The 26,700-nt window shown below is 39.6% G+C and overlaps 1 protein-coding gene across 2 annotated transcripts in view; it reads right to left on the bottom strand.

The window, feature by feature from the left end:
- Positions 1–26,395, bottom strand: part of SAMSN1 (SAM domain, SH3 domain and nuclear localization signals 1) — a 96,441-nt gene extending 70,046 nt beyond the window's left edge. Inside the window, exons 1-5 of one of the 2 annotated variants that reach the window (XM_069785341.1) lie at positions 26,258–26,395; positions 10,585–10,722; positions 4,212–4,252; positions 1,736–1,773; positions 165–251 (exon numbers count right to left, since the gene is read on the bottom strand). In XM_069785341.1, coding sequence (XP_069641442.1) covers positions 165–251; positions 1,736–1,773; positions 4,212–4,252; positions 10,585–10,722; positions 26,258–26,281 — 328 coding nt within the window. In that variant the 5' untranslated portion in view covers positions 26,282–26,395. Of the gene's footprint in view, positions 1–164; positions 252–1,735; positions 1,774–4,211; positions 4,253–10,584; positions 10,723–26,257 lie in introns of those variants that run through there. The other variant, XM_069785342.1, reaches the window with a different exon arrangement.
- Positions 26,396–26,700: the final 305 nt, after the last annotated feature.

Below are 26,700 nucleotides of genomic sequence, written 5' to 3'. Positions count from 1 at the left end.
CTACTTCCCTCCCCCCCCCCCCGCCTTGAGGACAAGATAAATCTCAAAAGGACTTGACAAATTATTTAGCCAGATTATTGGTGAAAAATGATAAATTTTCCTAGGTGCCCTTTTAAATACTTTGTGGAAAATGCAAAATCAGCTGAAATATGTTTAGCACTTACCTTCAAGCTGACAGTGCCTTCTGATGTACGAATCATTCTCCAGCTTCCTGGAACCCTGCCAAAGTGTGCCATTCACATTTTTCCTGTCTAAAGTAAAAGCATAGAGAGCAGTCACCTGAATTCATAGCAAACCTGTGAAATAACAGGAAAGTCTATAAAAATAGCATTAGAATGCAAATCAAACAAGCTTGCAGAACATTGTAGTATCTGCTCAAACATGGAAATGAATTGATGATTTTGCAATATAGGAAATTTGATGGATGGATGCATGGATGGATGGTATTGTGGGCAGACTTGAAGTTTTATCATCTTTTGCTGCTGTCTAATACCTCATTTAACACTGTTAAAACCTGATCGGAATGATTGTTATCTTAACCCTGGTTTTAAGACCTAGGAGCCCACAGAACATCTGTGCCTTTATTTTGCTTCCAGGAATTATATAAATATTCTTTAATTTTACAGTTAACAAGCTAGGGTGTTAGTAAGAAATAGCATCAAAGATGCCCACATCTATGCCACACATGCTCCAAGGCCAGTACTGTCTCAGCTTGAATGGGACAAACTAGGTTGGCTTTGAGAACAAGATGGCCATTCTCCTGTTCCCTCAGTGAACTTCAAAGTGGTCATGCTTCACAGCATATTGATAACTATTAAGTTTTTACACTTCCTGGTTTTGTTTTTTCTTTTGTTTTGTTGGGTTTTTTTTAATGTTGGGTTTAACTCTGACCACGTCAGAAAATTTTCTTTATGAAAGCACTTGTCGATTCTGTCAAGTGCTGGGTATTCATTACAGCCTGGATGCTGTAGACCAAATGATACTGTTCTGCATTAATGTCTTCCCAGTGCAGGGCTACAGAATAAAGTCTTAATATACAGGAACTTTCATCTATCTGAGACACATTGTTATGAAATATAGCTGCATTGTTACAGGCAGATATAATAACGTTTTTACTCAGTAAGGGCTAGATACAACAACTAAACCCAAACTCCAAAGAATAAATAGTAGAATGTTAGCAGGAAACTCTCACTGAAAAAAATAGGAATTTTTACTTTTTAATAAACTGGTGATTATTTCCCACAGAGGATTTACAAAATCAAACCCATTGAATCACAACTGTGGACTGCATGTTATTATGCAGTGTCAGGACGGGTTGAAAAAAAAAACCACCTGAATTTCTTCTTTGTTGAACTTGTTTGTGAAACCTGAAGCAAAGTAGTTTAACATGGGAAAGGGCAGGGACCTGAATTTGATTAGATCAGAGATATTTCAATTTTTTATTGAAAGGATTAAAAGAAATACTGGCCATGCTGAGTATTTCTTTTGTTGTTCCATAATAGGTTCTTTAAATCTTTTTGGTATCTATGTTTAACTAGTTTGTTTTCAATATGTACCTACAAATGTGTCTGTGGAAAGCGGGGTGGGGGGTGGGGGGTGTATATTGATAGCTTAACTGTATTTTTTCCTTTCCTTTGCATTTGTTCCAACAGCTGTAAAGCAAATCAGACCCTTAATTAAAGTTGGCTCTGTGAGATTAGCAAGTATACAGTAAATTATTTAAGCAGTTACTAACCAAATGCTTCATTTTCAGACATGGACTTCTGGATGGATCTAAAAGAATTAAAAAAATGTACCATTAGCTGAAAGTCAGAATGAAAAACGAAAGCACATTTAATCAAATATGGATATTTTCAAACTAATTCTTCAAAGCAGGGCACAGGGATTTAGCTGTGCAATTCCCACTGGCTTTAATTGGAACTACTTGGCTTTTCTCATTCACCCATTTACTCCCACATGCCACACAAAGCTCTGAAAGCTTCTGAGTTTTCATTCCGTAAAAATATGTTATTCAAGTTTCTTTTTGGAATGGAGAATTCATGACTGAATCAGGGAGCCCATCAGGAAGAAAATAAGAGATACTTTTCTTTAGACATGATCTGAAGTGTCCCACAACTGTTAGAAATTAGTGTCTGAAGTTTGGAGACATAATAGATTCAAGCGAAGAGCTACATATGAACATGCCATCACTATGAACTTGAGTGACATTTTATTGCCCAAATAAACCTTGAGCTTTTTGCACATTTACATCAAGGAATAGTCCTAACTCATGCTTCCATCTGTGGTCAATGGTTTATAGATGATGACTTAAAGAATATACTAACTTAAGAGAAGAAAAAGAAATCTTTGAATTAACAAAGATTTACCTTGTGAATTAATTTGTTTCACTTTATCCATAAAAAACCCTAGGGAGATTAATTTATGAGCTAGAGGATGAAGCCAGAAGATTATACTAGATGAGACCAGAGACTGTCTAATCTGTGACAATGATCAGCAGAAGGGAAAGAGCACAAAAATTGAGATCCATCTCCCAACTTCGGACACGTAGGTGCTGAAGGGTTTCCTGAGCAACAGGGTGCAACTGAACTATTGTTTTTTGAAGGAACAGGTCTGTAAGCACTAGTTCTGTTTGAAACCACTTGGACTTCTTTTGTTTCCAGAGTTCCACAATTTAATTCTTACTGTCTAAACAAGGCATGCTTCTGTTTATTTTATTTCTGCTACTCTATTTCATTTGGTGCTTCCTTGTTGCCCGATTGTAAGAAAAAGAGAATGATAATTCCTTATTCACTTTCTCCATATCTACAGAAAAGGCCAATGTGAAAATTTCTGAATTATCAGTGGGGATATCATGCCAAGATAGTGATGGCTGGACACTCACAATGAAACAATTTTAATTACAAAATCTTTTCTTGTTGAGTGAAATTATTTTCATCCAGCTCACTCATTTTTTATATTGATTAGTCAAATGATCTAGACAACCCTTCTAAATTCTGATAATTCATTTAGAATAGGATTAGTTTTAGAATAGAACAGTTTTATTGGCATTGTAAGATTTGACACTGTCGCTATAGACTATTATTTCTATTCCTGGGGCAGACTTCATTCTGATCTAAGCAGGAGACTCTGAGGCAGCTATGTGATTGCCTCATATTTGGTAGAGCTTGGTAGGGTAAACCTTGGGTAAGGCCTACACAGTAGTCTGGCTTCCTTAGAAGTGTTAAAGAATGATGAGAAAATAGTGAATAATAGAGTTATGTCTATACTTTAATTAATGCAGTTTGGGGAGCATTTTCACAGGGCCCTAGCTGGTCACAGATAACTGAGATCTCACAGCTCTGAGTGCATACATCTCTGTGTTTGCAGTTGATAAGTTACTACTGTTTTTATCAGATGACCAGAAATAGATTTAAACTGTTACTTAAGACAAAGGAGCTCTTGATTTTCTTTGAAATCTTTATCTATTTTGAAATTTCTCAGCAATAGACATAGGTAACATTGATGTTCTGAATTTAGTGGAATCCCACCTAAAAAATAAAATTTAAAAACCCCAATGTCCAGGGACTTTCATGTCTGTCACAGCCAAACAGATAAGATCTGCCTCTATCATTCCATTAGGCAGGATTTCAGATTTCATCTAAAGGGGACCACTTCAGTAATGCAATGAAGCCAAAAAAGAATTCCTGTGCTTACTAATACATATTAATCATTAGCCTAAACCATAGCATTGTGTCTTAATGAATGGATGCAAAGCATGCTGCTGTCACAAATATACTTGATAAAATACAGTCTGACCTGCTTTATCTCAATCATTTTTCAAACTAATTTTTTACTTGGATTAAAAACACAAACAAAAAAACCTCTTCACGAGATTATCAGGTCAATGGTGCAAACATGCTATAAAATAGGTTACCACTTCAATCTTTCAGAAAAGCAGACATATGGTTAAACCAAGCTCAGATTAAATGCATTTGATTTTAGCTGTCCTGGTTCTGATGTTTTGGAAGTAAGCTTTATGTATATGAAAAAATCATGGCAAAAGAGCTTTAGCAATGCATTACAAGCTTGTTACTTGCTTTCCAACTGCAACATTAATACATGTACTCTATGAGAATTAAAGCAACATTGGCAAATATTAATAAAACAACAAGGATGAAAGATACAGACAAATGTAGTGACACTGTGTAGACCTCAAACTGGTCTTAACTTACTTTCTTTTTTTGGTCACTGTGTTCTCAAAGTCAGGAAATTCCTTTTAAAAAGACAGAGAAAAAAAGTCTATGAAAATCAAAAATGTTTAATCAAAATATAATATTTTCCTCACTGGAAAGCTACTGAATGATGTACTTTTGATGCATGTTTTTAATATTCACTAACATTTCCAGTCTTTCTTTTTCCAACAGCTGAAGCTATGGAGGACCACTGTTCAGCAGAAAATATTTGTAGTTATGTGTCCTGATTTTAGGAGGCTTCAATATCCATGGATCCCAAGAAGCTGATAACTGTAATACCCTTGAAAAACCAAAGAACAATACTCTTACCCCAAGAATTAATATCATATTTCTTCCATAATATGATTCTTTTAAATTTTATGAGGATAAAATACCCACATGTTACAATGGGATGTGGCTTTCTGGGGGACACAGAAGGACTCTGTAATCCCATTACATGCAGAGGAATGTGGAAGAGATCAGGAAACTCTGCAAGTAAAATTGAAAGTTGTGCAAGTCGACCTGGCAAACCTCTGAGGGGTACCAAATCAGAATCAAGCGCTAGCCTGAAGGCAAGATCACACAGGCCCAGGGCCCAGATGATATGTACCCTGACAAGATGTGGGAAGGAAGAGAAGTTATGTGGTTGTTGAAAGGGTGAACAAAAGGGTGCCTCACTCTGCAAGTAATGCCAAAACATCTCACTGCATCTTTGCTGTTGCAGTTACCCTGGGAAGTGAAGTTAATTTTAACTTTAAGAAAACCTGAGGATGTCATGCTAGGACAGAAGAGATCTCTGATCCCTATACTATTTTGATATCTCCTGAGACAGAATATCAGAGCACTGTATCACTTTCATATCTATTTCTTCCAGCCTGGAAGGCATAAACTGGGATAAAAATGTCCATGATGAATGTCACTTCAATCTGCTCTGCAACAAGAGACATTAAAAAAAAGAATAGCCATTCATTATTTTATAAATATGAAAACTTCAGTGTATGGACCTATTTCTCATATTCTTATGTTTAATTTATTTCCTTTGTGTAATACTATCTACATCTGCATGGCTCTGACCACAGTAATTTAAAAATGTCATCCAGGTTGCATGATGAAAAGCCAAAACATGTACTACATAAAATGATGTAAGTGCATAATCGAGCATTTTATATTTTTCCCCTCCTCTCGGTATAACCCATCATAGATTTTTTTAAGCTTCTTCAGGACAGTGCATGAAGAAAAGGCTGTTTTACGGCACTTGACATTATTTTAACTGAATGTAGGAGGTCCTGTTAGCACCTGAACATTTGTGAATGCTAATAATTGTATGCAGTCCACAGATATTTGGGGTTTTTTGCATGTGTATATTTGTTCACAGATGCTGTGTGTGAATCAAAGGAGTATACAGAATTTATCATCTACTTTGAAATACTGCAAGCAATTTAAGATAAATTTCTTGCTGAAAAAACAATCAGCACTTTAGTCTTGGGACAAATCTTTTCAATAGCTCTAAAGAAATGACTAGATGAAGTGTACAGGCACACAGAGAAGTTGAAGAATGTTGAAGAAGTGATTTTTAAGGCTCTTTTAAAATGGTAGTGGCAACATCTCATTAAAAAATATCAAATATTCGATTTCAAAGAGGCTTGTTAAAGGAGGCATTATGCATGGAGGTCAGAGACCAAAAGATACTGTAAGTTAGAATCTGTATATGATCCAGGGAACAAATTGGAGACAGGGCCCTCTCTAAACCTCAGTGTGGCCATATACCTGGGAAGACTGTTAATTCATATCTTCACATGCCAAACACCTGGTTTGGAACAGGAAACATAGAATTGTAGGTTTAATCTTTTGCTCCACGATTCGAAACCAATGCTTCAGCATTGGTTTCTTAAAATCCAGCAAAAATTGCATGTATGGCATGACATCATACATTGATGTGATACTGATGTGAGTTCACTGGATATCATGGGATGCAGTGCCACAATGAAATATGACAGTGGGTTTAAATGGCCATTTAAAAATGGCACCTTTTATTCAACACATCTCTTCCTGCTATGTCTGAATCAGCTGGCTAAATTGGGGTACAAGAATAAATTACTTTTGTTTGTCTTTTTTTTGTTAAGTATCTTTTCAATATTTGGTTACTCTTAAAATCGTATGTAACTTTAATCCAAAATTAGAAATTAAGCAGTTTTAAAAACATGTTTTATCTTAGAATGTAAATTAAGGTTATTCTAGACTCTACTTTCCACATTCTCTGAAGTGCATAATTACCTTGTTTATGAGAACAATTTGTTCCTTCCCTATCCCAAATATGAGCGATCTGTTTCCTAGAAACAAACTGCACATGTGGAAACTCAGCATTATGAAATTATTAATAAAGTCCTTTCCTCCCTGCTTTTGTCAAATAACTCTGAATTAAATAATTGAATGAGTCTCTTTGGTGTTCACAAGTTGGCTGAGAAAGCTAGAGCTCCTGTGTCTGCTAAGACTTGCAAACAGGGAAATGATAATTTCAGATAACTAGCCCTCTTCTTTCCCTCACTGGAATCAAATGCCAATTATAACACTGCAGATTAAAGCAGGTATCATGATTGTGATTTTCCTGGCAATAACTTAGAAAGACTGATGAATTATTTGTCACTTTTCTGATATACAGGGTAGTCGATCATATCATGGTCAGCAGCTCAAAAAATATGTGGATCTCATGACATTTGGTGATTGCAATCTGACAGGAAATATATGAAAATAGTTTTAATACTGAAGACTCTTTCCCTGAGAAGCTTAAGACAGCTCATGAGGTAGAAGACTGAAACACCAAGCTACAAGAGGTAGAAATTCATTTTCTCAGTTAATAGCATAGTTACAGGCAAAGAGTACCCATATAATTCATTACATACTGTTGTCTACCAACTTCTTTCTGAAGAAGGTTCAATTCAGCTTTGCTATGCATAAGGTTCAAAAACAACTCCATAAATCTATTTTTTCCTTTCTGTCTGAGCATATTACTGAAGCTGAGCAACAGACGAAGCAACGAAAAAGTTAACAGGCCAATTCCCTGAGAGGATTAAAATCAAAAGGCAAGTGTGTATAACAAGCACAAGAAATACCACAGGAACCCGGAGTGGGAACCTCGCAAGCAAAACATTTTGTGTAGTAAACAGGTCTTCTAAGTTATGTGAAGGAGAAGAACACTGTACATGAAAGAGAGATTCTTCTTCATCCAGGATGTGTCATTTGGGCAGATATTTGGCCAGGAGCAAAAATAATCATGGTCCAAAAAGGTGCCCAAAGAGTATGTTCACTGAATTATGTCCTGCACAGCTTCAGTGACCACAGTACCCTATATTTCCCACGTCTTCAGAAGAAAGTCACAGCCCAGGTATGATTAGGACAAATCACAACAGACAAGATAACTGCAAGAAAATAACTACCTTGCTGCAGTATAAGGAAAAAATTCTGCTAGCCCTAGCCTCCCTTTTTTAAGTTGAGGGGAGCAGACCTTGAACGCCTGCCCTGTTGATTTCTGACATTGCATGGAAAAAAGAAAGGGGGCAAAGCCTCTTAAGGAGGAAATGTGCCGTGCCAGGCTGCTCCACCCTCAGGAGATTTAATAGCTCTTTGGAACCTGCATGGCCATGGTTCAGCCAACCATTTAAACATACACTTGAGCCCACACCTACTTTGCAGTGCACTTAAGTATGTGCATTACTGAATAATGATAGATGGCTAAATCAGGGCCTGAGGGAGCCAATAATGTTCTGAATTTATCATGCTGTGAGGGCCGCCCTGCAGTCTGGAACCAAGTGACGGAATTAAAAATGGGAGAGAAGTACAAATGGGCTCAGTTAATAAGCTTAACGGCTTCATCCAAGGTGTAGGTCTAATAACTCACATGCTAGAAATAGCAGGTAAGATTACACACAGTCCTTTGGCCTTAGTGACATTTTTCCATAGGTCTTACTGCTGACACGTCATCACTAATCTTGTTTTCCATTTCTAGAGAGCATTTTATAAATAATCATGTTGATTCTACAGCCAGCACAGTGACACAGCATCCAGCCGTTATTTTTAGTTAAGTGCCAAGCTGAATATTCTCCCAAACAGAACAAAATAAAACCCATAGCCAGTTTTAGGAAGCTTCTTGTTAATATCTAGTGAGCCAACAGTTTGCTTACCCATTTAACATTGCTTTTACTGATGATGAAATTTAAATTTAGTGATGAATAAATGTGCCATCAGTAAAATATCCTCTTTAGGAAAACAGAAATGTATGATAAGAGTTAGCAGAAACCAAAGTGCTGGATTCTTCTATTCACTGCTGTACATGTATCTTCATGGACTATGCAGGGCCACCCCACAAAACCAGCACTGACCAATGTGAAAAATGTTTTGCTACAATTCGTTCAGATTAATGTACAGGATTTTCTAATCCTACACTAGTAGCAAATCTGCTTCTCTAAGATGGCTCAATGAAAATAAAATTCTGTATTGGATAGGTTGATTGCTCTTATTTAGCCAAAAAATTTATGAAGCCTAACTCTGTACTAATATATTTAAGAGTCTGAAGTGATGTTGTTAAATCAGAAAACAGAACAAAACAAGAAAAAGCAAGAAACAAAAAGCCTGACGTAAACGATCACTGTAGTTTTAATTCTTAGTCTTACACATTGTGAAAACCATAGCAAAGCACAGTGCTATGGATGTGTCTTTACCATACCTTGACAAGATAATGGATAATTTTTAGTAGTTATCTATTGCAAAGTATATCGGGACGTCATATGTCACATGCTGGGTGCAAACCAAAAAAAGAATCTGCTTTTAATTTTCATTTTACTTTGTCTAAATACTGTTCCTAGCAGATAAACATCTATTGGACAAGGAAATATTAGTGTAGCTGTCATTAACTATTAAGTTGGTTTGTAGTCACAGCAAAGGGGAAAAAGACTGAGTGCACGTAGGAGCTGAACTATAATGTCCAGCTTTGTTAGTAGAATGGCATGTTTCAATACGGTTTTGTAACCCAGCCCTAGTCAAATAGCTAGAGCTTCACACAACTGAAATACTGCAAGCATGCTAGGATCAGGTTACAGCCATATTTCATAATTGTGATTAAACACGCTTAGCTGGAACAGTTGTAGGAGTGGCTTATTCTTATAGTAACAAGGTCACAACCTGATAATGAGGAGAAACCTGTCACACAGGAGAGCATCTACCACCTACTGCAGTAAAATTATAATGTAGGCACATTTCAAAGCCCAGGCTCATAGATCTGTGCTGATGCTATGAGGAATCATCTTCAGATATCTGTACTGCTACGCTCTCAAAACCAGGGCCATTATATAAAGCACCAAGGAGATTATCTGGAAAAGAGGGACATGCACAGAGTAAGATGGTTGCAGCAGAAGGGTCTGAGAAGAGCAAGTTATTTCCATTCCTTTAGGAATTCAAGAAGTGCATGCCACAGTTCCCCAGGCATTCTCCTGTCCCACCAGCTCCAGCACTTTCTCCACACAAGTCCTGTGTGCAAACCTGCTTTGTGATATTGCAATACCATAGGCCCAGCAGTCTCCTAGGTACACGGTACCTAACCCAGATTGCACATGGGTAAAACTTGGCATAATTCTGAAGGGAGGGCAGTCTCTTCTTTGAGTAATGAACATCCTGCCTTCTCTTTATTCCTTCACCAGGCTGCATCATATGTTGCTATAGATAGAGATAGTAATTATAAATGAAGGAGCAAAGAACAGAGATTATGAAATGAAAAAGATTATGAAATTTAATATACTATGTTAAAGTATTTGTCAAAGCCTCAATGATATATTATACCAATAACATACCAATAATAAAGGATTAAGTAGGGTAACATTATTTAGAAAGAAAAAAACCTAGAAGAAAACCTCCTTCACATGTTTGCCTAATGAAGTCTTGTAAAATGTAGAGGTTATTCCAGAGGTCATCAGTTACAAAATTCATACAACTCACACTTTACAAATGCATTTTTTTATTAATAAAAAGGACAACCAAAGACACCAATAGCCAGTCTCCTGTAGAGACAAACTTTACTAATATCTGTACCCAGCATTTTCACATGCTATTACTTGCAAAGACAAATTCCCTCGTACAGTGAAGCTGCACTAATCTCACTTTGCTGCCTGCTATACAGAAACTCATGACCTGTTTTTCAAGTGTGCTTGTTAAGACTGGATAGAAATCAGGTCATTGGCTACAGAGAAGAGATTTGAACAGTGGCCTTAAAGAGCCTAAATAGTTCAAACTGGCAGTTAAGCCAGCTGAACACACATGTGCCCACATACAGAGTAATAGTTTTTTGCAAAATACATTGCATACTTTGCAATTAAATTTTACTTACCAAAGACGTAGACCTATCAGGTGGTCCACAGTTTACATGCATGCTCACTGGAGTGCTAGCTTGGCTGTCAATAGTAATTGTATCCTTGGGTTCCTGATGTTCTGGGACAGGCTCATACAAGCTGTCCATTGAGCCCTCCTAAAATACATTTAAACAGATTTTCAAAGATGAACACTTGTAAACACATTAAAATAATAGTAATTAAAAAAGCAAGCAGTTTCTGCAATTTAAAAAATAGAGTGATTTTCTTCACCTGTCTTTTGAAATCCTTTATTTAATTCTTTCTCTAAAAAAGCATATAGGAATTGATTATAAGTACCCAAATGCTGGAGTTCACAGTATCATGGCTTAGATTCCACAGACTGACACGGGTAAAGCTGAGGGTACAGCAAAAATGAACATTATCTGCTCAGAAGGCATAAAATCAGGTGTATATCTCCACCTGAACACTACATGAAAATTCCTGTGAAAACTATGAAAACTATAAACCATTAAAATTTCTATATAAATTATAAAAATGTTTTATACTTAGTACTTCTTCTCTACGGAAAAAAGCTAATTTGATGCAGAAAGGCAACCTTATTCCTTAGAAATAAATCAAAACAATGCAGCCAGCTCCCAGAATTTGAGAGTCATGATTTAGGCCCCCAAAATAATGAGAATGGATAGAATTAAAAATAAATGCTATTTGCATTCAAATTTTTGAACTCTATGTTATAATGCACATGTAAGGGTTCTTCTTCTCTAACCACCAAGAATATAAACATTGTAACAGAAACTAAGATTTTCACATTTGTCCCACAACTCCAAGAGCCAGGATTACATATACACAGCACCATTCCATAATTCAAGAGCTAAATGAAAGCAGATGGTAAAACTAAAGACACTCTAACTAATGATCCTAGATTTTAGATGTTGCCACTTTGATCTGCACTGAATATTTTTCCAATGAATTTTGATTACTGCTTTTAACTGCATTAATTAAGGAATAAATCAAATTTATAGCAGTGTGACTTACAGCAGAGCAACACCATTGAAATTAACATGCTATATTATTATTTAAAAGCATTTGTTCCTCTAGTACAGAAGATAAACACAGACATATAATTGAAATTATATTGTTAATATGTAAAGCTTTACAGACAATGTTATTGACTGGTGGAACAGCAGTTCAAAGACATGACTAATTTTTGCAGCCACAAAGTTTACCTATGGATCTTTATTTCCTTCTGTCTACTAGAGTCTTGATATGCCAAGATAAATGTTGCGGGAGAAATATTACAAGTTGAACGTCTTGAAAATACTCGAGTTATATACTGGAATTTATTCTGGGAACTAATGAGTTAATGCTTCCTGGGAAAGTGGTGCATGGCTTATGAAGCACACTACACATGGCTTGTGCTCCTAACAAACAGCCAGCTGAGCCTGGGTTTTGACAGCAACTGTGTTTTTTCATAAGAATATTATTTTTTCTTACTGTAAGTATGTTGCCATGTAGCAATGATGGTTCAGGCTCACAGTCTGAAGTTGTGGGTTGAGCATTTCTAGACAAAAATGATGAGTTTAAAACCTTGTTACACACTTCCAGGATTCTGCAATGTAAAATGTAACTATATTCTTCTCCCTCAATAGGGAATACTACAAAATTTTGGTGAATAGAGTATTTAATTAGAGATGGAAGCATAAAAGAGAGCTTGTGTGAAAGAGAGAGTGTTGGAGAGAGAAAAGAAGAGGGGAAAGAGAGGGCAAGGAAAGGTGAAAGGAGAGAGAGGAGAAGGGTTTTAAAAGAAAGAAAAAGAAGACAGAGAAGGAAAACAATGTGAAAGAGAGAAGGGAGGGAAGAGCAAGAATGAGAGAGGGGGAAGAGATGGGGAGAGAGAAAAAGATAGAAGACAATGAGAGAGAAGGTGAGAGCATAAGGGGGAGCACATGAGAATGAGTGCTTAAGAAAGGGAGAGAGGGAGAGCATGAGAAGGCTCAAACAAGAGAGAAAGCTCATGTGAGAAAGATGGGGCACAAGGGTGTGAGGAAGAGCAGGTGTATAAGAAAAAGCAAGTATGCAGAAAAAGAGCAAGTGCATGCACATGAGAAAGTGAGGGCATGAGTAATAGGAAGCACATGAAAAAGAGTGAGGGCATGAGAAAGAGGATACATGCAAAAGGTGGAGCACAAGAGAAAGCAGGAGTGCACATGAGAGAAAAAAAAGCAAGTGCACAGGAAGAGCAAGCACACAGAAGAGAGAGTGGGTGAAGAAGAGAATAAAGATACAAGATAGGAAAGGGAAGAGAAAGAATGCATGAGAGCAAGTGAGAGAAACTGAGAGAGAGTGAATGAGAGTGAGAGTGGTCAAGAAAGAGAGCATGAGAAAGATATCAAGTGAGAAAGAGAAAGCTCGCCTGAGGAAGAGTGAGCATAAGGGCATGGGAAAGGGTGTGAATGCATGAGGAAGCATGTGAGTGTGTGTGAGAGGGAGTAAGTCCATGAGAAATAGCAAGTGCATGTGAGGAGAGCCAGGGAATGAGAAAGAGTGAGGACACTAGGAAGGAGTGCACCAAAAAGAGCAAGGACATGGAAAGGGGCAAGGGTGTGAGAAAGGGGGGGGGCATTCAAGAAAGAGGATGCACAGAAAGAGTGTGAGCATGAACAAGAAGTGAGCAAGAGAGCAAAGGCATGAGAATGAGTGAGTGCATGCACACAAGAGTGTGAGAAAGAGCACACAAGAAAGAGGGAAATGGTGCGTAAGAAAGAGAATGTGTGGAAAGGTGCAAGAAAGAGATGGCATGAGGAAGAAAGCGAGCCATGAGGGCATGGGAAAGAGCAAGTGCATGGTTGCAGGTAAGGCCACAAGGTAGCAAGGAAGGGTGCAAGGTTGTGAAAAAGAAAGTGAAGGTGCAACAAAGAGACCAGGCATGAGACAGAGAGTGAGGACATGAGAAAAGGAGTGGGCATGAGAAAGAGTGTACCAATATCCAGAAAGAGCAAGTGTGCAAGAAAAAGTCAGCATGAATGTGAATGAGAAAATAGTGTAAGCATGATGGAAAGAGACAGAAAGAGAGAGGGGGTGAGAGAGAAAGAGTGAGAAAGCAAGAAAAAAGCAAAAGTTAAATAAAGCAAGAAATAGTGAAAGAGAAAGAGGGAGGGCGAGATCAAGAGAGAGAGCATGTGAGAAAGAGTGCTAAAGAATGAGGGAGAGAAAGAGTGTGGGTGAAAGATTAGATGAGAAAGAAAGCCCATGTGAAAAACAATGAGTGTGAAGGCATGGGAAGGGGTGAGCAGAAGAAAGGAAAGCACAAGGGTGGGATAAAGTACCTAAGCATGTGAGAGTGTGGTTGCATGAGAAACAGCACGCATGTGCAAGGAAGAATGAGTGTGCAAAAAAGAAGGAGGGCACCAAAAAAGCAAGGCCACAAGAAAGGCGGAGCACTCCAGAAAGGTAATGCACAAGGAATAAAGAGGGACACAGCACAAAAAGGAGAGAGAAGGGATGCAGGGGGGAAGAGAGAGATGGACTGAGAAAGAATACATGTGTGAGAAAGCAAGCATGAGGGTGTGAAAAGGATCTAGCACAAAGTTTTGAGAAAGGGTGTGAGGGCACAAGAAAATAAGTATGGGAGAAAAATCAAGGGCATGAGAAAAGGAAAGATCATGAGAAAAGAAGCCTGCATGCAAGAGGGTGAGCATGTGAGAAAGAAAATGCACGAGGGGGAATGAAAAAGTACACGTGAGAAAGGGAGAGAGAGTGCACATCAGAAAGAATGCTCACCAAAAAAGAGAAAGCTCGTGTGAGAAAGAGCGAGCATGAGGACACAGGAAAGGCTGAGTGCAAGAAGGGGCAGGGTTGAGACCAAGAGAGCATGAGAGCACAAGAAAGCAAGCACACAGAGAAAAGCATGAGCACAAGAAAGGCAAGACCATGAGAGAGGGCGAGAGTTTGAAAAAGGGAGTGTGAAAAAAAACAGTGCAATCATGCGGGAGCAAAGGTGCAAGAAAGTGCACATGCAAAGAAGAGAAAGTGCAAGAAAGAGGGGAAAGAGAGAATGTGAGAAAGAGAGAGCGCGCTGGGAAAAGATGGGAGGTAGAAGAAAAAGCATGCATGAGAAAGCAAGCATGAGGGCATGAGAAAAACAGAGTGTGAGGGTGCAAGAAAGGGCACCATGGTATTAGAAAGGAAGCACTGGCACAAGAAAGGATGTGATGGCCTGAGAAAAGGAGCAGACACAAGAAAAGAGGTATGGGTGGGAAAGAGTGCCCATGAGAGAAAATTATTAGGGGGAAACAGAGAGAAAGAGCAAGAGAGAGGGAGGGAAAGACTGAGGGAGAGGGAAAGAGTGGGAGAGATCATGAAACAGTTTGGAAAGGGAGAGAGATATCACATGAATAGTACAGAGAGAGTGTGTGTGAGGAAAAGATGGTGCATGAAAGAGCAAATTTGCAAGAAACAGAAAGTGTGTGCAAGAAAGTGAGCGTAAGGGCATGAGAAACAGTGAGAATGAGGTTGTGAGAAAGGGCATGAGGTTATGAGAATGGGGGAGAGGGTGTAAGAGCAGGTGCAAGGCCATGAGACAGACAGGATGTGAGGAAGCAAGCACAAGAAAGAGCAGGACAACTTGTGAGAAAGAGTGTGCATGTGAGAAATAGTGCGTGCAAGGTAGAAAGGGAGCTCCTGTGAGAAAGGCAGCTCTCAAGAAAGAGGAAGAGGGAGTGCAAGAAAGTGAGCATGAGGGCATAAGAATGGGTGACAGTAAAGTCTCAAGAAAGGGAGCAAGGGCATGAGAAAGGGCATGAGGGTGAAATAAAGAGAGTGAGGTCGTGCAAAGGTGAGCAAGTGGGTGAAAAAGCAAGTGTGCAAGAAAGTTTGAGTGTGTGAGAGAGGTGGCAAGAAAGAGATAGTGTCTGAAAGAGAGCAATAATGAGGAAGAACAAGTGGGAGGAGGAAGAAAGAGGGAGATACAGAGCAGAGGGGGAGGTAAAGCTCAAAAAGAGATAGAGAGAGGGACCACACCAAGATCCAAGTGACAGTATGGCAGGAGAGAAAGCAGGCACGAGAAAATGACTGTGAGAGCATAAGAAAGAACAAGGATGAGACTGAGAGAAAGGGTGTGAGGTCCCAAGAAAGGGGGTGAGGTCATGAGAATGGGAGTTGTCAGAAAGGGACACGAGAAAGAGAACAGGTTGAGAGAAAGGGAACAAGCACAAGAAAGAATGTTATCAACTGCAAGAAAGAGCAATTGCATGTGAGAGAAAGAGAACTAGATAGAGGGAGGAGAGAGAAAGGGCCCCCAAGAAAGAAAGCTCTCAAGAAAGAGGGGGAGAAAGTTTGCATGAGAAAGAGTGAGCATGAGAAAGGATGAGTGTGATGGAACAAGAAAAAGCCAGCACACAAGAAACAAGGGAGAGCAAGCATGCAAGAAAGAACAAGGTTGTGAGAACAAGGAAGGGCACCAAAAATAGTAACGACAGACATAAGAAAGGGAGTTAAAGTGTGAGCACATTAAAGAGTGGTAAAGAGGGATAGACAAAAAAGGAGAGGGGAATTAGAGGAGAGAGAGGGAAGGAAAGAAAGAAAGAAAAAGTTGGCATGAGAAAGAAAGGGAGAGGAAAAAGAGGGAGAGAGAGAAGGCATAGGAGAGAAAGAGGGGAAAGAGCGAGACAGGCAATGAGGGAGTGTGAATGACAGGCTATTTAGGAAAGATAGGTGGTGTGAGAAAGCACAAGGGCATAAGAAAGCAAGGACAAGGTTGCAAGAAAGGGTGCAAGATCACAAGAAAGAGAGTAACATTACAGGAATGGAGGCACAGCCATGAGAGAGCACAAGGGCACGAAAAGGGGTGCATTGGTGCAAGAAAGAGCAAGGGCACAAGAGAGTGAGTGAGCACAGAAAAGCATGATGTGTGATAAAGAGCAAGTGCACATGAGAAAGTATGTGTGCACACAAGAGAGAGAAAGAGCTAAGGAGTGAGAGAGAGGGGTAAAGCAAGAAACAGAAGAAGAGACAGAGATGCAAAGAGACAAAAAGAGAGGAGGATAGAGAGGAGGAGACAAGAATATAGAAAATGAAAGACAAAAGAAGTGAGGAGGGAAGAGAAAGGAGTTAGAGAAAGAGAGAACTCAAGAAAGAGAGAGCTTGTGTGCAAGAAACAGAGAGTGTGGAAGGGAGAGAGAACATGCACATGAGAGAGTGAGTGCAAGGGCATGAGAAAGAATGCGAGTGAGGTGGCAAGAAAGGGCATGAAGGTGCAAGATAGGGTGTGAAGAAAAGCACGGATGTGAGAAAGAGTGGCCACATGAAAGAACATGATCACTTGCAAGAAAAAACAAGGGTGCACAAAGAAGATAGATAAAGGAAAAGGGAGAAAGGGAGAGAGTAAGAAAGTGTGCAAGAAGGAAGTGGGAGAGAGAACAAGAAATAGGGAGAGTATGTGAAGTAGAGAGATGGCACGAGGGAGTGCATGCGAGAAAGCTAGTGTGAGTGGGTAAGAAAGAGCGAACATGCGTTTGCAAGAACAGGCACAATGGCTTGTATCAGAAATTGTGTGGCCAGCAGGACTAGGGAAGCGATTGTCTCCTGTACTCAGCACTGTTGAGGCTGCATCTTGAATACTGTGTTCAGTTTTGGGCCCCTCACTACAAGAAAGACATTGAGGTGCTAGAGTGTGTCCAAAGAAGAGCAACAAAGCTGGTGAAGGGTCTAGAGCACAAGTCTTATGAGGAGCAGCTGAGGGAACTGGGGTTGTTTAGTCTGGAGAAAAGGATGTTGAGGGGAGACCTTATTGCTCTCTACAAGTACCTGAAAGGAGATTGTAGCAAGGTGGGGGTTGGTCTCTTCTCCCAGGTAACAAGTGATAGGATGAGAGGAATTGGCCTCAAGTTGCACCAGGGGAGGTTTAGATCGGATATTAGGAAAAATTTCTTCACTGAGAGGTTTATAAAGCACTGGAGCAGGCTGCCCAGGGAAGTGGTTGAGTCGCCATCCCTGGAGGTATTCAAAAGACATATAGGTGTGGCACTTACTTAGGGACATCGTTTATTGGTGGACTTGGCAGTGTTAGGTTTATAGTTGGACTCGATGATCTTGACGGTCTTTTCCAACCTAAATGATTCTGTGATTCTATGATTCTATGAAATAGTGCAGTCAAAAGAAAGGACATGAGGGCATGAGAACAAGCACACATGAGGAAAAGCAAGCATGCACAGGAAAGAGTGCACCTGATTAAAAGAGGGAGAAGGAGAGAGAGGAGACAGAAGGAGAGAAGAGGGAAAATGGGAAGGAGAAATGGAGAGAGAGAGTGCTAGACTGAGGATGAGGGTGGGGGAAAGGGTGGACACAAGAGAAAGCAGGGTCAAGGGTGCAGTGTGTCTGAATATGTGAGAAAAAGCAAGTGCAGAAGAAAGAGTGAGCACATGAGAAAGCAAGAGCAAGAGAAAGTAAAAGCACTTGAGAAAGTGAGTGCACAAGAAAGCATGAGTGTACAGAAGAAAGGGGGCACAATAGAAAGAGAGTGAGGGCATGAGCAAGCAAGAAAAGGAAGGAGGGAGTAAGCAAGGAATAGAGAGCATGAGAGAGAGGTGGAAAGAGAAAGAGAGAGGCATGGTGCAAGAAGTGCTGTGTGCCTGAGAAAGCAAGCATGAGGTTGTGAGAAAGGATGTGTTGTGAGTTTTGTATGAATGTGAGTTTGAAAGAAAGGATTTGAGGTTGTTAGGGAGCTAGGTTGTGAGAAAGGGCATGAGGCTGCAAGAAAGGATGTGAAGATGTGAGAAAAGGAGCAGGCACGAGAAGGTGAGCATAAGAGAGAAAGAAGAGAGGGAAAGAGAGAGATAAGGAGTGAGTGAGAAAGCAAACGTTCAAGAAAGAGGGGGAGAAAGCATATGAATAAAGAGACTGTGCTGGAAAGAGACTGCATGAGGAAAGAGGTGGCATGAGAATTTGCATGCAAGGATATGAAAAAGCACAAGAACAATGTCACAAGAAAGGGCATGAGGTTGCAAGAAATAGGGTGGGCGCATGAGAAAGGGCATAAGAAAGGGAGTAAGGGTGAGAGAAAGAGAGCGGGTGCAAGAAAGAATGACTGAGAAAAAGAAAGCACAGGAGAGTGTGTCCTAGTTTCAGCTGGGATGGAATTAATTGTCTTCCTAGTAGCTGGTACTGTGCTATGTTTTTGAGTTTGGTATGAGAAGAATGTTGGTAACACACTGATGTTTTCAGTTGTTGCTCAGTAGCGTTTAGACTATAGTCAAGGATTTTTCAGCTTCTCATGCCCAGCCAGCGAGAAAGCTGGAGGGGCACAAGAGGTTGGCACAGGACACAGCCAGGGCACCTGACCCAAACTGGCCAAAGGGGTATTCCATACCATGTGACGTCACATCTAGTACATAAACTGGGGGGAGTGGGGGTGGGGAATCGCCACTCAGGGACTAACTGGGCGTCAGTCAGCGTGTGGCGAGCAACTGCATTGTGCATCACCTGTATATTCCAATCCTTTTATTATTACTATTGTCATTTTATTAATGTTATCATTATCATTATTAGTTTCTTCTTTTCTGTTCTATTCAACTGTTATTATCTCAACCCATGAGTTTTACTTTTTTTCCCAATTCTCTCCCCCATCCCACTGGGTGTAGGGGGAAGTGAGTGAGCTGCTGCGTGGTACTTAGTTGCTGGCCGGGGTTAAACCACAACAGTGTGATTGCCTGTGAGAATGAGAAACAGTGTGAGAGAGCAAGAGCAAGAAAAAGAAAGAGCTAGATAAAGACCGGCGGTAGGGAGAGCTTTCAAGAAAGATAGAACTCAAGAAAGGGAGAGAGAGATTGATAGTGTTTGGAAAAAAGATAGACATGGCACAAAAGAAGTGAGAAAGCACAAGAAAAAGCTCCTGTAAGAATCCAAGCACAGGTATGTGAGAAAGAACACAGGGTTACAAGAAAGGCTGTCAAGTTGTGAGGACAGCAAGGGCATGAGACATGGAGCAGGTGCACCAGCATGTGAGAAAGTGTGAGCATGTTCATTAGAGAAAGGACGATTGAAAGAGGGAGAGAAGGAGGGAAAGAAGGAGAGGGGGAAGGGGAGAAGGGGGAAAGAGAGGAAAAGAGAAAGGGAAAGACAGCATGTGAATAAGAGTTTGCAGGAAAGAAAGACATGGCAGGAGAAAAAGAAAGCATGTGCAATAAAGTGAGGGTGTGATAAGGAGTGAGAACAAAGTCACAAGAAAGGGTGCAAAGGAACAAGAAAGTGGCGTGAGAAGTGCATACGGGCATGAGAAAGGTGCAAGAAGGGGTGTGAGAAAGAGAGTAAGGTAATGAGAAGGAGGAGTGGGCATTAGAAAGATTGTGACCATGTGCAAGAAAAAGCAAGCACAGGAGAAAGAGCAAGTTCATGTGAGAGAGAGTGAGAATGAGATAGAAGGTGAGAGAGAAAGAGTGAGTATGCAAGGGAGAGAGAGATAAAGCACATGTGAGAAACAGCATGTGTGAAGGTTGGAGAAACTGGGCAGGAGAAAAGGTGTGGGCACATGAAGGCATAAGCACATGCAAGAGAGCAAGTGTGTGCAATAAAATATGTGAGAAAGAGCTAAAGCATGAGAAAGGCAGTGTGTGTGAGAAAGAGAGAGAAAGAGTGTTAGAAAGTCAGAGTGAAAGTGAAAGAGAGATACTGAGAAGGGTCATAAGAAAGAGCACCTGAGAAAGACAGGCTGCAAGACAAAGAGCGACAACAAAAAGAGAGCACGAGAATAAGAGCACTTGAGCAATACAAAGAGCGAGTGCAAGGGTGCAAGAAAGGGTGGGCTCAAGAAAGGGCAAAGGTGTGGGAAAGAGCAAGGGAACAAGAGAGTGAGGGTGCATGAGAGAGCAGGCTCGTGTAAGAGCAGGCACAAAGAAGAAGTGAGCGCACACAAGAGAGAGTGGGTGTGAGAGAGGACAGCCAAGACAGCAAGTGTAAGAAAGGAAGCGTGAACGAGAAAGCACAAAAGAGTGAGAAAGAGAGCACCCAACAAAGAGAGACCATGCCTTCAGTTTACAAAAGTTTTCTTTGCTGACTGGCTTTATACTTTGTAGGAGGGAAATACTGAAAGAAATAACTTTCTTTCAGGGCAACCCAAAGTATTTAACTGAAATTGAAATTTTCTTCCTTCCTTTTTAATTATTATTTTTTTAAAGTTAGGTCTACTTTTATACCAAAAAATGCAATGTCAGTAAAGTTTTCCATTTCACACATCTACTCTTTTAGTAGTCCTGAGCACTAAAGATCATAGAACAATATGAGAGAGCAGAAAAAAATATGAACTTAGTGCTGGAGTAGTTAGTACATTTCCTTTCTCCTACATGGGATGAGAAAGCCTTTTGAGGCCCTTTGCATCAGGAATTTTACAGGAGAAAAGACCTTATTTCAGATCTAGAAGAAAAGAATTGTCTGTAGCTCTTTTCTTTGCATGATAATTATTATCATGGCATACAGAGACTAGATTGATCATAAGGTGGAGAGAGGAGCATTTAGTAATGCAGTCAGGTCATTCACTAGCTCAGTGTTTATATGTGAACTCCTGTGTATGGTGGGATGATAGCAATCCAGCTAAAATGAACAAGAAGTATATGAAGATGATTACAGGGAAAACACTACAAACCTCAACCACTCAGATCTACTCATGCTACACTTTAGAGGATGGTCTTTCCACATTCAGGTAATCTTTGTTAAAACACATATTTTTAAGTCAAATCCATTTCTAAGGAACATCACATCCCAATAGCCATAGCAGCATTAGCTTCTTTCTATTATTTACTCTATGGTTTCTTTAATATATGGAGGCTCCATCTAATTAATGGTTTATCTATTATACCACTTTTATTAATACTTATTTTCTCTGCATCTCGCACCATGGAAAGATTAGTTTTTAGTAACAAGGGCTGTTTCAGTTTATAACGTTAGATGTAATATATCTTACATTCTGCTCTCAGCACATCTTTAAACCAACCATCAAAATAAAATATGTAACTAGTTCAATGCTACTGAAAATCACTAAGACAATTACACTTTCACTCGATACTTAACTTTATGTTTTACTAGCAAAAGTGGTGGTTAGCAAGATACCATATGGAAGAGAAACAGACAAATGCAAGGGATCTTATTTGTCTTAAACCCTAAGATCAGTGCTCAACTTGAATAACTGATCTGAGCAACCCTGTGATTAGAAGTGTTGTATCCTTTCTCTACTGCCGTTCTTACACAGTTTTCTGATATACAAGATGTCAGCACCTCTTAAGTATCTGAAATTCTTCCCTGTCTTCATTAGTTCCATTACTAATGCCACTGTTCACTGCCAAAGAAGGTAGGATCTAGTCTTTAAGTATTGCTTTGTGTAAGGAAGTCTTTCATGCTCCTCACATCCACTTTTTTATGGAAACTTTACTGAAATTCAGTTTTTCTTTGAAACAGAAATACACTTGGCTGCATTTCTCTTAGTAAATTACAAGATGGACAAGAATGAAACAGGGTACTGTAACATGATCATCTGCACTGGTGCACCCTGCTGGAACAGTCCCTGGCTCTTGTGGTTTAACCCCAGCCAGCAACTAAGCACCATGCAGCGGCTCACTCACTCCCCCCTCCCCCAGTGGGATGGGGGAGAAAATCAGGAAAAGAAGTAAAACTCCTGGGTTGAGATAAGAACAGTTTAATAGAACAGAAAAGAAGAAACTAATAATGATAATGATAACACTAATAAAATGACAACAGTAGTAATAAAAGGATTGGAATGTACAAATGATGCACAGTGCAATTGCTCACCACCCGCCGATCGACACCCAGCTAGTCCCCCAGCAGCGATTCCCCACTCCCACACCCCCCAGTTTATGTACTAGATGTGATGTCACATGGTATGGAATACACCATTGGCCAGTTTGGGTCAGGTGCCCTGGCTGTGTCCTGTGCTAACTTCTTGTGCCCCTCCAGCTTTCTCGCTGGCTGGGCTTGAGAAGCTGAAAAATCCTTGACTTCAGTCTAAACACTACTTAGCAACAACTGAAAACATCAGTGTTATCAACATTTTTCGCATACTGAACTCAAAACATAGCACTGTACCAGCACTGTACTAGGAAGACAATTAACTCTATCCTAGCTGAAACTAGGACACTGGCCCTCGCTTGTTTTATGTCAACTAACAGACATCCAAATGATTTGTTGGCACAGTTGTTAAAACACCATCAAAAATACACTTGACAGGCAGGTTGCATGCAGCTACCTTGTTTTGGAGGGTCTGATACAACAGACACAGGGGCTTGTGTGCCAGGGAGGCTCAATGCCTGCACACGTTCCTGGACATGTGTATTTTATTAATTTGGCCCTTCTGTAGAGAAATCTGAAAAGCCTGTTATTTGGGCTAAGTGTACAACCATGGTCAAAGATGGCCCCAGCTAAGGAGACACTTCTGCTGCTTCCAGGAGTAAATGCTGCCAAATCAGTAAAAATACACCCTGTCAGAAAAGAGAATAACTCAGGACAGGCTTAACCAGTAGTGTTGCAGGTGAATTGGTGCTATCCCCAGTGTGTATAGCCTCGATATTGGAGAGTTGATTCAGGAAAATAATGTAATAAAAATATTCTACCTTAACTAAAGGACTTGATGATCAATAGTATCTTTTATTTCTCATATTTGTAGGATGCTGCCATTTATTAGGCAGGGTATCAAAACAGATGGTTTGGTGACATAATTTCTTGTAATTCATACAGAAGCAGTGCTTGATTTGGGCACGTCTCTGTATATTGTCCATAATACAAACAGTATTGTTCTGATTTAATTGTCTTACATGCTAAGCACCATAAGATGGAAAAGACACTGCAAATTCAGGGTCTAAGGTTGACCTTTTAACATAATACATCTATAAAAGAAGGGACATTTATCCTTTCTATCATTTTGTAAATGAAAAAGGGATGCAAGGTTTTGAAGGCAAATCTAATTTGCCTGCAAATCCTTTGAGACCAAGGCAATGAGTCTGATGCAAAATTAATCTCAGTTGAAAAACCAAATCATTCTGAAGTCAACTCAGGGCACAAAGTACTGCTGGGGAAACACCCCATGCTGGAAGACTCATACTAGGATATCAAAGGGGTCCCACGTGGCAACAGATTGGAGTAATTTCTGTCTGCCTCCCTGGGAAAGGCAGAGTCCAGTCCAGGCTCCAAAGTCCTTACCACCATCTTGTGATTCTTGAGTGTCTTCAGCCTCCACATCACCACTTGCTAGACTGGCCCATAACACTGTGTCTCTCATTATAAAAATACATCTCAGTATTATGGACGGATATGAAAGCAAACCCACAGAGAGTCAAATCTGACAGCATAATCTGACAGCATAAACTGATGTTCTTTTAACTACTGTAGTGTTCCACCACTTTGGATCAGCCAGAAGTTTGGTTCTACTCTGTTTTTAAACAGAATATTCTTGTCATTCCCTCAGGTTGTAGCTTACTTCAACCACTATACTCTGCAGGGTAGAAAACTATTGTCTGAGCTATAAAACATGTATTTTAAAAATATATGCATATGTACGTACACAGAAGCACACACTCGTTGCAGTCTGACATCTTGTCAGTCAGTCTAAGTGAAGAAAATACTTCCATGAGAATACTATTTTTTTTGACAGCTCTTTTTGTTCTGTCTGGTGGTAGTCTAAACTTCTCTTACATGGTTTCAGGTTTAGCAGTTACTCCAGACGTTCACTTGATGTAAATGAGCAGTGATTTCTATTCATCAGTGGCTATTTGCATCTGCTAAGGAACTGGGTCCTCTAGTGTCTTTAAAAGTTGCCTTTAAAGCCTAATTATTTTGTTGCTGTGCATTATTTCTGACTCGACTCTCTTGAAGAGAAAAATACCCTTATATTGATAGTTCAACCACTTTATTGCCAGCCTTTTCACAGTCACAGGCCAACAGACCAAAAGTAGCTAGCGTACATACTTGGCTCACTAGCTCATTTCCAAGCTAGGCAATCTGATTACAGAAAGCAACTGCACCACGCCACATGCATAGGAAGGACTGCACAGGGCTCTGAGTTTTATGAATAGGAAGGACTGCACAGGGCTCTGAGTTTTATGAAATACATTACTGACCTATGAATTATCTTTAGATCTTGATAACCTGTGACATGTTTTGCTAGGTGCTCTAAAGATTACCAAAGCAGACAGAATGGCTCGCATGGAAAGCTTGTAAAGAACGGAGGTTATCTTCTTAACAGCAATCTTTAAACAGAACTAATTATTTCATTACAGAAACTATCATGGCACTAGCTTTCACTTGTCTGAAACATCCATTATTACTGCAGTCATTATCTCTCTCTCAGAAACTCCAGTTGCTGCATACCCAGTTTAACAGAGAATCTGCAACTTGCCCTGCTCTCATCCATACAATCCACACAACCTCACATTTTGTCTGATTTCTCAACTGATACAAGGCTCAACACCTTTTAAAAAAGTGAACAACATAGAAAGAAAGAAGCTGCCCTGATGGAACAGTAAAATATTGTTAGAACAGTTCTGTCCCAAACTTCAGAAATTAGTATTTTCAAGCTGTTACAGATTGTACCACAAAGCCATTGTTAACTTTGAACAAAAACACAGGTATTCACATTAAACTATGACCAAAAGTGTCATTGAATTCCAGGGGAATTATTTTTTATGAGTGACTTTTGTGGCAGAATCCTAAAATACCACTGCATTTACTTTAAATACTCCAAAACATCTTTTAATCCTTATTATCTGGAGAACACCAGTACTCTGCACTAAGATAGCATTAGCAATCAGGAACAATGGTTTACACAAAGCAGCTCCCCTCTTTGAATTTGTGTCAGTGCAGTTTGAATATTGATTTTTATTGTTCTTTCTAAACATTTGGGGAAGATATACTAAACATCTGGACAGAAGATGAAAAATGGGCAAACAGATCTACTGTGCTGTGTAAATACAGCAAATATACTCATCTAGTTACCATTATTAATACTGAGCATTAGTATTGACAGATGGTTAAGCTTTGAAAACAGAAACAGTTTCCATGGATTTCCTATCCTGATTTACCTGTTCATTCTGACCACTTGTCTTGGGGCAAGGAAAGAGGAGAAAAAAAAAAGAGAAAGTAAAAAAAAAACCCCTGAAGAGCATCTTAAATCAATTCGTCTGGCTGTGAGTAAATATTGCCATATGACTGATTCAGCCCTGATGATTATGTATTCATGCCTGGCTAATAGAAAACTAAAGCTTGAAAAGTTCTAGCAGTTCTCCCAAACTACTTAAGAAGGAAAACAGATATTATTACCTAAAAAACCCCTTACCTTAAAGCAAATTATAGCTTACATATATTTAGTAATTTTAACATACATATGAGGCGTTTTACTGTGTTGGGGTCAAATGCCTCATGTTTAAATCTGCATGTTTTTGTAATAGCCAGAGATAGTGTGCAGTACATTTATTATATGCTTTTTGCTTCATCTTATTTTTACTGAATCATATTTTGCTATGTATAATTTCTCATACATAAACTCTTTTGTCTATGCTAGAGAGACTCGCTGTTGTTACACAACCATTGCACAGTTTGTGATATAACACCTTGATTTTTTTCCATCTAAACACACCCACCGGTTCAGTTTATCAACTCATTGACCCACTAAATAAAAACATGTGTATGTACACTTACCAGAGAAAAACAGAAAAGATTCATGTTGGTATTGAGATCCACTCCAGCACCCCAAAATTCTGCTCCACAAACTCCCGCCGCACAATGCAAGCTCCTCCTTGCTCTCCCAGCTGTTTGTACATTTCTCCCTGGAGATTACTGCAAGATAAAATCCCTGCAATAATCCACTGGATTCAGAGCCGATTATCAAATGAGATAGGCTTCCCCAGGCCAGTACAAACTGTTTTCTGAATTAAAGAACAATGTTTACCAACAAAACAAAAGCATTGTCTGAATGATTATGATGGACTTGGGAAATGCTCTCTTGCGGTCTGTTGTTTCAACTTAGCGTATCATCTAATAGAAATAAAACTCTTTCTGCCTAAGACCACTGGAATATACAGCTAACTCCAAGGCAAATCTTCTCAGTTTACTCAGATTATCAAGATACACAGAAATTCTTG

The sequence above is a fragment of the Haliaeetus albicilla genome, chromosome 6, assembly GCF_947461875.1.
Source record: "Haliaeetus albicilla chromosome 6, bHalAlb1.1, whole genome shotgun sequence".
In the NCBI taxonomy this organism is placed as follows: Eukaryota; Metazoa; Chordata; class Aves; order Accipitriformes; family Accipitridae; genus Haliaeetus; species Haliaeetus albicilla.
The sequence above is the reverse complement of the archived record's forward strand: the minus strand, read 5'-3'. Positions and strand labels throughout refer to the sequence as shown.